Here is a 15535-nt window from a genome sequence, read left to right on the forward strand (position 1 = left end):
GCCCCCTCTACTCCCACAGCTCTGCTGTCACTCTGATCTCTTCCACCTGACAAGAGAAACTTCAAGTTTCTTTCACAAGTGCCAAATCACCCAGGAAGGTGAACTCAAGCATGCACAAAGCATTAGCACTCCTGGTCTAACACATCCCAAACTCCATAATCACTAACCAGCTTCCTGCTTCATTGCTACTCCATATTCAGAACCCTTTATGCAATTACACCACTGCAGTACTAAGAGATACCCAAAAGCACCCTCCTGCTCTCCCCAAAAATAACCTTTTAAATGCTCAGCAACACTAAAGACCCATTTAACACACATGCTTACCAAATTCTTCATGAGAGCCATGGGAAGGCATGGAAGCACTTGTGTCAGGGCTATGAAGAGGCTGGAATCTAATCTGCACATCCTGTAGGGCCCTAGAAAGAAACAAGCATCTCTGATCAGCTTAAGAACCACCAAGAGAAGACTTAAGGCATCATTAAGGCTCAGAAGACTTCTCTTCACTGAGCAATTCCCTTGGAAAATGCTTCAGTGTTTTCTGCCTGTCACAGAAGCAACAGAAGCTGATCCTCACTCAGCCATGTCACCCAGTTCTGACACCCAGGGTATTCGAGATGTTTCCCAGCACTTGTGTGTGAGCACAATTCTTAAATCACTAATGGCCATGGATATACAAGCTTGTCACACCTTCTTGGTAAGGCCATACACACCACAGCCAGAAAATTCTCTGGGGCCAAATAGCTTTGTTATGAGCAAAAGAATTTAACTTAAATTTCTACAGTCAGTAGAAACCCTACAGCAGGGTTAGGACAACCACAGACAGCTGCACACACATACTCACTTGGTGTGAACACAGAAGAGTTTTATCAGCACACCTGCTGCTGATTCAACAGCCCCAGAGCCCTGAGCACCTTCTGTGAGGGAGACAGAGGTAAAACATGAAGTTGCATGGAAACTACACACAAAGTACTACAAAAACATCACAGCAGGATGAACTGACAGGAAAGAACCAGCACGATACAGATTCTCTTTATCAATGATCTGGATGAGGGGATCAAGAGCACTCTCAGTAAGTTTGCAGACAACTCCACAGAATCACAGAATATCCTGAGCTGGAAGAGATCCATGAGGATCATTGAGTCCAACCCCTGGTCCTGCACAGAACACACTACGAATCACTGCATGTGCCTGCAAGAATTGTCCAAATGCTTCTTGAGCTCAGACAGGCTCAGTGCTATGACCACTGCCCCAGGGTACCTGTTCCTGTGCCCAACCACCCGCTGGATGAAAAACTTCCTGATATCCAATGTAAACCTCCACTGACTCAGCTTCATGCCATTTCCTTGCGTCCTGTCACTGGTCATGAAATTGAAAAGATCACAGCCTGCCCCTCATAAGGATGCTGGAAGACTGCAATGAGGTCCTTCGTCAGTCTCCTCTTCTCCAGGCTGAACAGGCCAAGTGACTTCAGCCACTTTCCATACAGCTTCCCCTTCACCATTCTCATGGCCCTCCTCTGGACACTCTCTAACAGCTTAATGCCTTTTTTATGTTGTGGTGCCCAGAATTGCACATGGGACTCAAGTTAAGGCTGAACCACTGCAGAGCAGAGCAAGACAATTCCCTCTCTTGACTGGCTGTGGAAGGTGTGCACCACAGCTGTGCTGTGTTGATCTGTTGGAAGGGAGGAAGGGCCTACAGAGGGGTCTGGACAGGCTGGATTGATGGGCTGGGGCCAGTTGTGTGAGGTTCAACAAGGCCAAGCGCCAAGTCCTGTGTTTGGCTCACAACCACCCCCTGCAGCACCACGGGCTGAGCAGGGTGGCTGCAAAGCTGCCCAGTGGGAAAGCGCCTGTGGGTGCTGTTTGAGAGCAGCTTAAAATGAGCCAGCATGTGCCCAGGTAGCCAAGAAGGCCATTAGCATCCTGGCCTGTTCCAGCAGCAGCGTGACCAGCAGGATCAGGGCAGTGACCAGGCCACACCTTGAATCCTGTGTTCCAAAGCTTGACAACACAGCTTAAGCCTGGTGAAGAAGTTTTTCCTAACACCCGATCTAAACCTCATTGGATGCAATCTGGGGCTATTTCCTCTTATCTTGTTACTTGGGAAAAGTGACCAGCCTTTCACGAGAAAGTCAGAACCAGCCAGGAAAGAAATCCTGATCACACAGCAGCTAAATTTTGCCACCTACCTACACTCAAGTTGTCAGTTTCCTCTTCTGCTGGGAGCACCTCGGTGTGCCTTAGCCGGCAGCGGCTCACGGCCTGGATGCCAAAGCTCAGCACTGGGTGGGTAAGGAGGAACTCCGAAATGGAGCTGAAGTAAGCCTTGCCCTCCTCTTGGTTCTGCATCAATTCCATCACATACAAGACCTGGAAGAACCAGCAATAGTAAATCAGAGCTTTCCGAGCAGACCATGCACATGTGGGGGGACTACAGAGCTGAGCATCCAAAACAGATTTGGAACAAGGGAAATAACGTGAGGAATAAAGCCTGGATCTTGAAATTTGGAACAGAACATTCAAAGGAACCACAAGCACCACACTCTTGGGTGAGTCAATGCTGATCAAGAACTCAATCCTACCATGGCAGACACAAGTATCTCCAAATGAGAGCTTTACAAAGGGTGAGAAATAGTCCTTAAGGCTCCTCAGGATTACTCAGCTGAATTGTTACCCTTTTTCATCTGTGAAATTGCTCAGTCAACTCCTCCATTTTTATCTACTAACATGCAAATCCCAGACCTAGGCAGCAGAACCAGTCACACACAAGGCCAATTCTGCTTCAGTCACCAGTTGCCACAGGCAGCAATAAAATGAACTACTTACTTTTCTCTGCACATCACTCAGTATCAGATATTCAGCAGAGAGGTCCAGGCAGACTTTCAGGCTGGGAGGAATATTCATGGAGCTGAAGATGTCAGGAGAAAAACTACATATACAAATAAGAGGGAGGGGATGCAGACAGCAAGGTAGATTAGCCCAACCAGCATGATTGCTGCGAAATTCCACTAATTACCAAAACTCCCACAGAACCTTAAGGAGTTTACAGCCCTATTACAGTGCAACCACCCACCAGAACACAAATACCATCAGTGCTGACATCAGCTAAGAAAGCAGCTGGGAAATGGCACAATAGGATCAAGTTATGGATTCTGAACACTGGAATGAAATGTGACACTTTGTCACTACTCAAGATGTTCTGCTATCATAGGAGTACAAGAGTCAATTGATCGGAGCTACAGATTCAAAACCAAAATTCCACCAAATCAAAATAACGCTTCCACAAGTTTTGGACCTTCTGTAGCATGAGGTGGAAAAAGCAGCACTCAGCTCTATGTCACATTCTTCTCACTTAAAAGGGAAAATCCAAAATGGCCTTAAGCATGTGTGTGGTGAGAAAGGCCATGATCCACCAGGAGAAAAATAAAATCAGGGAACCTAAGCTGAGTCAAGGGATGGACTAAAGCCCAATTCAAATTTCTGGACCTACACAGCTGAACGTTTAAGCTTTGGATAATTTATTAAACTCTATCAACATAGCAGTTTCTCATAATTTAAACAGAAAAAGTACTAACAGGAAAAAATCCTAGATTGGTTATTGAGTAATTAAAATTTCTAGAGAAGAAAACAGTTAAGGTTGTGCAGCCTCCCTCAAGCTACAGCTATGTCCATGCTTTACAGAACAAGGCAAAGACAGCAGATCTTGGCAACACAAATAATAAAAGTATAAACTTCCCTGGCCTTGCCAAAGCTTAACCAGACAGTCTGCTACAGCTGAGAGCTTCCAACAACACATGGGGATGGCAAAGGAGTAGGTTCAAATTTGGGCTGGAGTAGAATCCACTGGGCATCAGGGACCACCTTTGCAAATTCAGTACCCCTAAATCCCACCCTTCAGGGGCATCCACCAACACGTACCGAACAGTCTGCAAACAGGTCCAAGACACCGTGCACCACATCTTCAGTTCTCTGTTCTGCTCGGCTCCTGTGATGAGAAACCTCCAGAAGGGAACTCTGTAGGCAGAACAGACCCAAATTCTCTTAAAGAAGATCTGGTCCTTCCCAGAAAACTCCTCACAAGCTGCCCACAGCTGATTTTGCCCAACCATGGCTTCAAGTTCCCAGAAAATTTCTGCTCTGAGGCAGACTAGAAACCACTACACCTCTCAGGGACCTTAAGACCACAACTGACTGAAGAAACAATAACAATAAAAGCTGTATTTTCAGCAATGGCAGTTGAAATTTGGAGGACTAACAGGCCATTTAAGACTGACCATACCACAAACCTGAGAGGACTCCTCAATTTAGAATTCTCATTACTTTCATGGAATTGGCACTATGAATAAGGTCACCTTAGGTTGTGCTTCAGAGTCCTATTTATTTCTCCATCACTAGAAAACTGACTACAAAGATGACAGGACTTGTTCCTGCTACAAAGCTAAAATGTTTAGGTATGATTCAGTTACAAGGAACTTTCAAGGCAACGCAGAGTTAGAAAACAATGCTGAACTTTAATACTTCAAGAACAGGGTTGGGGACTTACTCTGGGTCTTGTTTTTTATGGTTGTCACAAAAGAGCAGGCAGGAAAGAGGTCTACCATCATGGGGTTTCCACTCATGAAGACACCTGGGGATAAATCAGAAAAAAACATCCAAGTGTGAAGGGAGTGGCAACTGAGGAGGATACTGACACTGAACACACAACTCTTTGTCCAGAAGCCACAAAGCAATACTGACTTGTAGCTCTTTACATGTCTTATATAGAATAAGGAGATCACACAGACAAATATTGCTACCAATAAATAAATAAAATCCCATGTTGCCATTTGATCTGATGTCATAACAAAAATACAATGCAATAAGAAGTCAACATTGAGAAGAACAGCTCAGAGCAGCTTCCTGCAGTTACATGGACAGTCCAAAAGAGTTTGACTACAGCTTATGCAAAGCACAGAACTGTTTTCAGACACAGCTCTCAGCTTTTTCCATAAGCCTATGATATTCAGTGATGCAAATTTTCAGCAACGAATTACAAACATTCATGCTGTATCTTTATAATGTTTTGAGAATGACCATCACAGATAATTCTGTATCAAGGAAATTCTCCCAGAGAAAATGCTGCTCTCTGTTCCAAGATCCTCCATTTTCCAATTCTCCAGTTACCTTGGCTCATCCTGTCCCTCGATATAGATCTGCCAGAATTTTACAAAACCATCATGGCTTGCTGTGGCCAACACAGTTCCATCTGGAGAAAGTGCTCCCTCGCTCAGGCACTATGCAGAGGGGGAAAAGAGACACAGAAAAGTAATTTTATAGCTGTTCTTATTTTACAAGAAGAAAAAGCTCTATCTTGAAGCAAGAATTTGACTAACAACCTGATAGCAGAGAAGGCCAAAGTGATTACTAACAGTAACAGGTAGTTTCTAACATTAAGCCTTACAACTCTTCACAGAACAATTGATAGGCACTCTCTTTCTTAGTAATAATAAACCATCACCTTTTCCAGACAGCAAATTCAAGTAAAATGGATTCTGTTGCCACTTACTTCTGTTGCTCTTACTGTTATTCATGTTATGAATAGAATTCATTTTGGTTTGGGATCTTCTGGCTTTTCACAATCATAATTGCCTCACAACTGGCTATTTTACAGCAAACTGTCCTAAGAACTGCAGCTCCTGAAGCACTATAACCCAAAGAAAACCAAAAAACCCCAGGTTTGTACCGTGCTGTGGCCTTTCACCACAATAAAACCTTCTTTGATATCAGGCACTTCCACTGGCCAGGAGCTGTTGTTGGTTCGGATGATGTCCAAATCCCACACCTCTGCCTGGAAAACAAACATGTAGGCACACAGGTTACTTTTATAACCACTGGTTTGATCCAGAGAACTTCCTAGATCCTTATCTTATGGCCTGATACACCAGCCCAATGGCAAGTGTGTGACATAAACCTTCCTACTTCCATCCAATTTGGCCATTAGATGCTTTCCTGGCACTGTACACAACACAGGGAATTGCTCTTGGTATTTGTAGCTGCTGCCCATCAAGCCCCTCCCTCAGGTACTGGCTCAGCCTGAACAGACAAGTGATGTCTCTGTTTCAAATGGTCCTTGGTATTTGATGGTGAGCAGAAGTTCCCTTTCCATCCTCCTGAGGCCCAGAGAACGATCTCTCCTGGGAAGAGAGGAATCCAACATCTTTCAGGAGGATCCCCAACATGGACCAGACAGGAGCCTTTACAACTCCATTGTAAACTTAGCTCTTTCCTCCATTAATTCTCCCCTTCTAATGATAAATTAGGGCAACATTCCAAAGTAGAGTTTCCTTACCCTGTCCTCATGCAACAACGCCAAGGTCTGACTTCCCTCTTCCCCGCTCTCCTCGTTATCATCCGGGATGAAAGGGCACCAGATGATTCTTCGGAAGGTGTTCAGTGGGGTATTGTCAGGTCTCTTGATGTTAACCAAGATCTCCTCTCTGATCACCAGGGTTAAGAAATGTAACATTCTGGCTCTGTTACTAATGTCCAGCAATAAACCATTCAGGCTTGGTCTGCTGTTTTAATACTGCTAAACCTCAAGGATTTTTGGGCCATTGATTCGAAAAGAAAGCAGGTAAAGGGATTCTGCTGAGAAAGCAGCCAAGCTAGAGTTTCTTCACTGACAGAAGAGCTTCAGCTTACAAAAGTTTATAGGTTTTCACAATTTTCTCTGGCAGGCTGCACTGACAGGATAAGCACAACAGGGGCACACAGCCACATCTGAATGTGCAGTCCATGTGACAGCTAATGATTAAATAATTTGTTAGCATTGCAACACTACCAGAGAAAGACAGAAGAGCTACCACATTGCCCCCAGCTGAGTGCTCGAGTGCACCACTACAAATCAGGGCTTCAACAACTACCCCTACCTTTGCTCCAGTTGCTTTTGAAATGATGGTACACAATTAAAATGCGACACTCTGAGATGACATACCTCACGTTTCCCAGAAGCACTGAGCAATCACTCCTGGCAATTAAAAGGAAAATATTTAGGGTAATGAACACTGAAAATAAATTTCAGGGCCACCAAAAGGATGACAGGTTTGGAAGGAAGATAGTGAGTGGACGGGAAGTATTGCATCCTCTTCCCCAGAGAAGTAACTGAGGAAAAGAGCTAGAACCAGACAAGACAAACCTCTGTCACACACCTGAGGTGACACTGTTCATGCCCAAGGCCAGCTGGTACAGACTGACACTTCTCACTGTCTACTTTGCCTGGACCAGGAGCACTGAGGTGCTCCTAGAATTTCAAGCAATGCAATATCAAGTAATGACTGTGCTGAATGCAGGTAAAAGTTGACTGATTTGATACTCTGGAAGGGGCATAACTATCGATCTTCCCCCTGCTAGCTGCTATTCAGCAAAGGCTACAAATTAAATGGTGATGTGGAGGTTGTATTCACATCTCATCATTACACAGAGACTGACAGGAGGTGTATTTGGACAAGATACTGGATTTTTTCTTTATCCATGGCCAGGCGCCAGACGAAAAGGTTGCCAGCCTCATCCAGGCAGGCCAGCTGGTTGGAGTTGAGGTGAGCAAAGGCCAGGTCTGCCACGCCTCCGGTGAATCCCTTCAGCAAGATCCGCTCAGCCGTGCTGACACTCAACACCCTCACCATGGCAGAGCCATTGCAGGCAGCTGTGAGACAGACAGAGGGAGAAGTCACCATTTATGTCTGCGGTTTCTCTGCATAATTCTCATAAACTTCCCATAAGTCTCATAAACTTCTTTAATTCCCAGGATTATCCTCATTAAAGATGCCGCAATTAAATGCCAGGGCTAAACCCTCATCCCGAGCTCGCCTCACTTCCAAGGCTGAACTCCAGTGACAGTGAATTAGTTTTATTTGCAATTTAATTTTCATTTACTGGAGAAAAGGAGTCACTGAGAGGCAGATAGCATGGATACACGTTCTGTAAGGGGAAGCAAAAGGCACGAACATTCACCCTGCAAAAAGCACTGCTTTCTGGCTCGCATCACTGAAAAAAAGATGCTTCAGAACATGTGCACACTAAGTAGAGTTTCCAGCTTCCTCTTTTCAGACAGACACCAATCACTACAAAGCAGGCAGTCTTACAGAGCTCATGGTGCTTCCACTTCCTGACGCCCATGCCAGCCCTAGCAAACCACTCAGCTTCCCAGTGTTACTCCACCCAAGCTTTTAAAATATTTTTTAAAAGGGTGAGACATCCTTAAGCTACTCTAAAATAACCTCAGCTAGGAAAAAACACAAGAGCAGAGTAGAAGATTTCATAAAACACCAGATAAACTGGTGCGAGAACTAAGAACAAAGAGACAGAGACACACTGTTTCTGTGAGAGCAGAAAGAGACACTGGAGATAACCAAGTGTTCATTTCATAGAACTCTTAAGGCTGGAAAACACCTTTAAGATCATCAAATCCAACCAGCACAACCCTCATGTTCACCACTAAACCATGTCCTCAAGTGCCATATCTACATGTTTTTTGAACATTTCCAGGAATGCTAACTTTACCACTCCCCTGGGCAGGGCAGTTCCAATATTTTAGAATCCATTCCACAAAAAAAAAAAAAAAAACAAACCCAAAAAACCCAAAAAACCCAAAACCCCCCCCCCCAAAAAACCACTAATATCTAATTCAAACCTTCCCTGGCACAATTTGAGACTGCTTCCTCTCATCCTGTCACTTTCTTTCCCATATGCTGTGAAGCGATCTTTCTTTCCCTGTGTTGTTCTGCTTTCCTCTATTGCACAAGACATTGCATCTGCGTTGCTCTTTGGATCCTCAAAATTTAGCCTTAAACTCAACTCTAAATTTATGTAAGCAAATCCATCACAAACACTCATCCGCTCAAATTACCACGGGGCTGTTTCTGTGCTTAGCTACAGAGCAGCTCGTTTGCTGCAAAAATATTTAATTAGAGGAAGAATCTGAACATCAGCTCTCCAGTGTAGTCCTTCAACATTTCCTGCATCCCCACTGAGTCCTTCTCTTTTATTTCTAACTCTCCCACATAACAAACTCTTCTCTCCACCGTTGCTTATATTCCCTCTACAACAACACTCTGAGCTGGGTATTGCAAGGTATGTTTCAATTAGTGCCAGTTATATTGCTCTGATGTAAACTCTGCCTTTCTCAATGATACACAGAGCAAAAAGAATACAAATCACATCCAAGACAAGAAGGTATCTCACCTCTAATGGCATAAGCCAGGTAAGAGTTTGAAACAGCTATCAGATTGCCATAATAGTATTTCTGCTCCCAGTCATATCTAGCAACAGGCTGTATTTTCACCTGTTCAGGAGAAAGAAAACAAAACAGTAGAAATGTCTGGAATTATCTTTCCCATCTTTGTGGTCCCTTAGTTCACTGCACACTAAGCAACAAACTGGAATGGAAAATACAAAAACACAAAATGGAAAATTAAGGAATAAAATGGAAAAGGACTGAGTGGATCAAGACCAGAGGTCTCTCTTCTAATCATCAGCATTTGCTCTGAGCGTGGCTTAGTTCTCTGCTCAGCACCAGCTCTAATTTCAGCATATTAGCTCTTGCGGCTCTGACCTGCTGGCCAGAGCCCTCAGCAGGACTGATGCCAGCAAAACAACCAGGGAAACCTTCCCTTCAGGGTCCAGGGAGGAAACAATCAGCAGAAAAATCTTGTTTGTAGAGAAAGGACACTTTCCCAGGAACCTACAGCTTAGATCATGGACTTCTGAAAATTAGAAGATAACTTGGCCAGACTCTGGAGTAACAGAAACAATCCATCACAAGATTCTGCTCCAACTTTTTTCTCCTTGTTAAACTCTTTGACAAACTTCTACCTAATTACAAACTCCTATGACACAAGAAAGAAGATATTAATTTCTGTTTAAAAATATTCAAGCATGAGCTGATGTGACTAAAAAAGAGACAGACCGTGCCTTCTCTTGCTCCTTACCTTGTTACTCCCTCTGGCCTTACTGGTGATGCTGGAATCACTGCTGGCCACTATCTCCACATCTTTTGCTGATATCACTAAGCATGTGGAGCTGTCATCACCAGAAAGGCAGCTTAAAAAAAAAAAACAAAAAAAAAAAGAAGGGGGAAAATCAGACAGGACTCACAGGAACAGAATACTTTATACTTTATGTTAAAATCATAATTTTAGCAGCAACAGCAGGACTTGTGCATTTAAGAGCTTGAACTGAACAACTGAAGACAGAAACTCCTCTCAGCTTGTCACTGGTTTAAGAGAGTCAAATACCTGCTTTATTCTGCCTAAAGACCTTCAGTTCATTTGACTTGAGCACAAACCTACATTTGATTTAAGTCCTCAACACTGGAAGGTGTGAAGAATCCAAAAAACCAGCTGAACCTCATCAATAAAACATTGCACACTGCTCATGGTTCTCATGGCATCCTCCTTCAAAACCATGACCAGAGAACCCATGCAAAAGCTACTTCCATGAGCTCTGCTACACCTCAGGTGACTTGGGTCCCTGAAGGAGTCCTGCTGGCATCTACAGGGGAACCACAAGTTTCAGCCAGAGCCCTCATGATTTACATTCACCCTGACCTGCAATTTTCACCATGTACAGTCCTATTCCCCTTCTCTGAACAATTCTGCAGATATTCTTCAGTTCCTGAGCTGCAAGGATGGCAGACTCCATGCATCAGCCTCACAAAAGCTACAAAAGCTCTAACCAAGAGCAGTGGCTCACAACTGCCACCAAAACTGAACATAAAACCCATTGTCAGACTCCCGGCACGCATGTCCACGCTCAAGAGAACGGAATCTGAGCTGTTTTCTATTCACTCTGAGCATGTCTTTGACCAAACTTACATGACTTGTTTCTCCTGCAGGGCTCCTAGAGAGATGCTGCGATGCACTGGCTTGGCCAGAGCGGGTCCATCTCCACCCCCAAGGGGATCAGGCACCAGCAGCCCGTTCAGGTCCCCGTTATATGAGTTCGACGGTCTCTGGTTCTCATTCACCGAACCTGAGGAAAAACACCACCAGCGTTGCCCAACATGCATTTAAAAGAAACAGCACTGTGTGAAACACACCACCTCCAGATGCTTTTTGTCAGCCTCTATTGGTGTGTCAGGTAGAATACGCTGAAGTGGTTGGGAAAAGTGTTCTACCGAAAGGATGTGTAAGAGGCCTCCCATGTGATGAGAAAGTCACCCCCCCACATCCAAGTGAAACAGCTCTTTTTCTTACACAAGCCATTCCAGCAGATCAGAGAAACACCACAGAACATGTTTCAAGGAACTTACCAGGCTCAAGGAGCAAATAGCCTTAGATCAGAAAGACTAAGCTGGTAATTCAGGTTTACTGAATCGAATGTCAGACCAAAAGGTTCTTGACAGGTCACTTCTAACCCTCAGGCCTGCAGAGAGACCTCTGATGTCCAGCAGCGCAGGGATCAGCTGCAACATTTGGGGCTGGCTGGAAACATTTGTTACTTTGAAAACCAGCTTCTGACTGCGACACCTGACCTCAAAGTCCAGGTGTTTAAGTAACTTTGCTAAGAAACTCTGCAGCTGTGCCTATGGGATTCCCATGTTTTTCCCTTGGTTGAACAATCCCATAGAAGTTTATAGCACTCGAATTTTGTGTAAAGCAGCCATTTGTTCAGAGGCCCAGCTGTGCTTTGAAGAGTGTGTGTGCCCTGACTGCACATCTGGCCTAGCACAAACTGCTTGGTGGCTTCCTTTAGGAGGGGACAGACGTAACAGGGCGTGAAGGAGACTTCTTCTTCACTAGCAAGGCAAATATTTGACAACCCCCACTGGAGAGCAAGGCCCCTCCATCCGCACCCCCACATCAGCACACCCAAGGAAAAGCCGCCTGTCTCAGCGAATCCTCGCTTGACATTTTCACTGGTTTTGAAACCCAAAATTTCGTATACTGTTGCCAGGTAACAACTGCTGCAGAGCTCCTGCAAAATGGCTGCTCCCAGGACCAGAAGCTCCCCCATCACTGGCACATGTAACAAACCTAAACATAGCTGTGGGCAAGGGGCAGATCCTTCCAAACGAAGACAACCCTTCTGCTACCAAGTAGGCTTCAACAGATCAGGGTGAGCGCTGCTAAAACACAACTGCAACTATCTGCCAGAAGATTTTAAACTCGCCTGTTTATGAAGAGTTATGGACACAGAAATGTGCAGTGACAGGGTACCCCGATGCAGGGACAATTTGGGCACTCATCTCAGTGTACCTGCAAAGCATGAAGAAAAAGCAGCAGCACTCAGAGCACATAGGAATTCAGGCGAGGGAATGTGATCCTGTAACCACCTCACACCGGTGCTGTGCTTACTGTCACATTAAGATGTGTTCCTTATTCCTACAGCATATGGTGGGTGCTTGTCCAGGCGCAGCTACTTCCACTGACAGCACTTCATCCTTTGTGACCAAAGGCAGGAATATATTCTCTACAGAAAAAGCATCCAGTCTCCCAGAGAAAGATGATACGTGCTTTGCCCTTTTTACAGCCACAGCAGAGTCTCATGTAAGTACTGCTGCACTTTGGCAGACAGCAGGATAGTGCTCCATGGGAAAAAGAAAGGAGGAAACACTCCCCAGAGGCTGAGGGGCCCAACCACAGTACACAAGTTCAGGAATGGGCATAGCTCATTCTGTTTTAGTGGAAGCCAGACAAGCACAAGTGCTGCCTGTGCACAATCCTGGAGGCACGAAAGAAGGGAAGAGGCTCTGTTTAGTAAGAACGTGAACTAAACCAAAAGGTTAAGACAGACTGGTAGATCCAGGCCTCAAAGGGAAAGGAGAGTGTTTGTATTCATTACCTTTCCAAAGAGCAGGAGCAGTCAGAGCTGAGACACTGAACTCCTGCTCCCACCATCAGCGGCACCAGGAGATGCCAGCCTGTACTGAACAGAACACTGCCCTGATGCACCATGAGCAGGGTGAGCCCACGTAACACCTGGTTACCAGCACAGATGACTGCATGAACTGAAGGATCCTGCCCACCACCAGCAGGGATGCTCCTCCACAGCACAGTGGCACTGACAGCCTGTCTCCGAGTCCCAGCAGGCAGGTTCATGCTTTGGCAACAGCTACTGAAGTATTGGATGAAGTTTGCCAAAACTGGGAGAAACTGTGTCAAGAGAGACAGGCTGGGTAGTGGATTGCATTTTCACAATCACCAAGCCCAGCAGAATGAGAAAAGTATTGTGACAGTTGTAAACGCTTTAGAGCAGGGAGTGTTTCTTGTCACCCGCCTGGACAGGATCTAGAGGAACACAACACTGCTCACAGCTACCTGTGCCTGGCACTGCAAAACTTGAAAGCTCTCTTATTCCTTTCCCTGGCATCCTAACAGGAGTTTCAGAGACTTCAAGCTAACATGTGCACTATTATCATTATTATTATTATTATTATTATTATTATTATTATTATTATTATTATTATGTCAGCCTTTTCAAGTTTATTTGCTGTTACCCAGGCAGTGATTTCTGCTGAGAACCACCACAGGTTCCTCCCATGAACTTCCTGCCCTCTCGCTCCTTTTCCTCTCAACTGCCCTCCTGTGCACTGAAGTCAACAGAGGAGGTAAAAAGAGAATGAACAGGAGAGAAGAATGAAAAGCAATAAGACATACTCTCTCAGTAACTCCTTGACTTCAACCTCCTTCAGGAGAAAGTCAAGTCACCTTATGCAACAACTCCAACCATTTCTCAACCACAACATATTCTTTCAGTTCAGAAACTCCTTGTGAAATGAGTGCTCCCCATCCCTGCACTGAGTTCTTTCAGTCTTTCAAGTACAGTGCTGCACTACAAACAAAAAATGTATTTTTCTTATAAGAATTAGAATTCAGGAACATGCCAGCACTCCAGAAACCAGAGAAACTATTCCAATTAATGAGAAGTTTCTCGAAGGGTAGTAAAGCTAATGAAGCTGCCTTCCTGCAGGTTTGGTCCATCACCTCATATGCCTCTACAGCCATCCCACACCTAACCTCTCTTCCTTTTGGCCAAGCAAAACGCAGCACACATGGCAGTTGCTTTGGAGGTAGCACATTCCTGCTGAGTCTCGGGACATTTAGAATTTGTATTACTCCTGTCCTGTCCTTCCCTTGCAGGGAGCACAAGAGGGGCATAATTGTGTTCTCTACCCAGAGGCTAAGGTTTTTTTGCAAAGCACTCACATCTCAGCCTCCTTCAGAGTGTTACCTCACCACGTTTGACTGAAACACCATGGCAGGTTCAAAAAGGGGGATGAGAGAGAGCCTAAGCTCCAGGAGAGTGAGAACACCACCCAACTGACTCCTGAGCCCGTGGCTGATACTCTTACAGGGAGAAGGGAGCCCGCTGAACTCTGTGCAGAGAAATATACTAGTTCAAAGCACAGGGAGAAGACTTGCAACCGCTTTAGGAGAGATATTTGTGATCCCATTCCACATACAAATAAGGAGAGTGAGAAGTTTGTGTAAAGGGTGAAGCCGGCACTGATCTCGGAGCGGCCTGATAGCCCCTTCCACTCAGCCCAGCGAGATTCCTGGGAAACACTCCAAGTACTCCTGCTAAGGGGGGACAACCGGGTCACGGAGATCGGTGCTGCTCAGCTCCCAGCAGCAACACCTCTCAGCTGAATGGAGCCCCGAGCCCGCCGCAGCAGCGAGCTCTGGGGCCGCCTGCTCTCGCTCTGGTCGGCGCCAACAACCCCGTCCCTCAGGCGAGGGTCGGCAGGCCGGGGGCTCCGCTCCTCACCGGCCGCTCCGCACCGCGCCGCTGCCTCCGGGCTCTGCGGGGAGCGCGGCAGTGCCAGGCGGGACCCGCCGGCCCTGGGCGGGCCGGAGGGCGCTGCCGGGCGCCCCGAGGCGAAGCGGTCCCGGCCGGGCCCCGAGCGCGACCGCTGACAAGCGGCGGAACGGCCGAGGGGCTCCCGCGGCCCGGCCCGAGACAAGGCCCCGCCCGGCCCGGCCCGGCGGCCTCTGGCGTCCCCCCGGTCCCCGCTCCTCACCTCCCGGCCGGTCCAGCTTGAGGATGTCCCGCAGGTGCTGTGTGGCGTCCTCGATGTCGATGCTGGAGCAGGAGGCCATGGGGCCCGGCGCGCCGCCCGCCCGCCCGCGCCGCCGCCACCGCGCTGCCCGGCCCGGCCCCGCCGCCCGCGCTTCCGCCTCCGGCCCGGCCCTGCGAGCGCCGGGCGGAAACCGCCGCCCGAACGGAGCGTTCCCGGCGCGGCGGGGGCGCGGCCGGGCCCGGGCGGAGCCGGCAGCGGGAGCGGCGGGGCCGGGACGGGGAGCGCGGCCCGGGGCTCTCCCGCCGCCCTCCAGCCCCCCCCTGCCACCGCCAGGCTGGGGACGGCCGCCCTGGGCACAGCAGCCCTGCGCACACCGGCTCCCGCCACACGACAGGAGGCTGCACACACAGCGCAGCGCGGAGCCTGAGCGGAGCTCCGGCACCAACTCCTGCAGGGGGCACGGGACCCACCCTCTGTGTCTGCCTGTGAAGAAACACAGGTGGCGTGTTTGGCTTTGAGAGGCCACGGAGACTGA

At 47.1% G+C, this 15535-nt stretch overlaps 1 protein-coding gene across 1 annotated transcript in view; it reads right to left on the reverse strand.

Moving 5' to 3' along the window:
- EDC4 (enhancer of mRNA decapping 4) overlaps positions 1-15082 on the reverse strand; it is a 32781-nt gene extending 17699 nt beyond the window's left edge. The window contains exons 1-14 of the mRNA XM_066194548.1: positions 15001-15082; positions 10853-11009; positions 9968-10079; positions 9222-9321; positions 7494-7683; positions 6331-6478; positions 5725-5829; positions 5166-5275; positions 4546-4629; positions 3921-4016; positions 2829-2931; positions 2192-2372; positions 842-914; positions 325-416 (exon numbers count right to left, since the gene is read on the reverse strand). Of these exons, the coding sequence (XP_066050645.1) occupies positions 325-416; positions 842-914; positions 2192-2372; positions 2829-2931; positions 3921-4016; positions 4546-4629; positions 5166-5275; positions 5725-5829; positions 6331-6478; positions 7494-7683; positions 9222-9321; positions 9968-10079; positions 10853-11009; positions 15001-15079 (1630 nt within the window). The 5' untranslated portion in view covers positions 15080-15082. The remainder of the gene's footprint in view (positions 1-324; positions 417-841; positions 915-2191; positions 2373-2828; positions 2932-3920; positions 4017-4545; positions 4630-5165; positions 5276-5724; positions 5830-6330; positions 6479-7493; positions 7684-9221; positions 9322-9967; positions 10080-10852; positions 11010-15000) is intronic.
- Positions 15083-15535: the final 453 nt, after the last annotated feature.

Source organism: Chamaea fasciata, unplaced genomic scaffold (genome assembly GCF_029207755.1).
Source record: "Chamaea fasciata isolate MVZ Bird 193981 ecotype frontalis unplaced genomic scaffold, bChaFas1.0.hap1 SCAF_12, whole genome shotgun sequence".
Taxonomy (NCBI): Eukaryota; Metazoa; Chordata; class Aves; order Passeriformes; family Sylviidae; genus Chamaea; species Chamaea fasciata.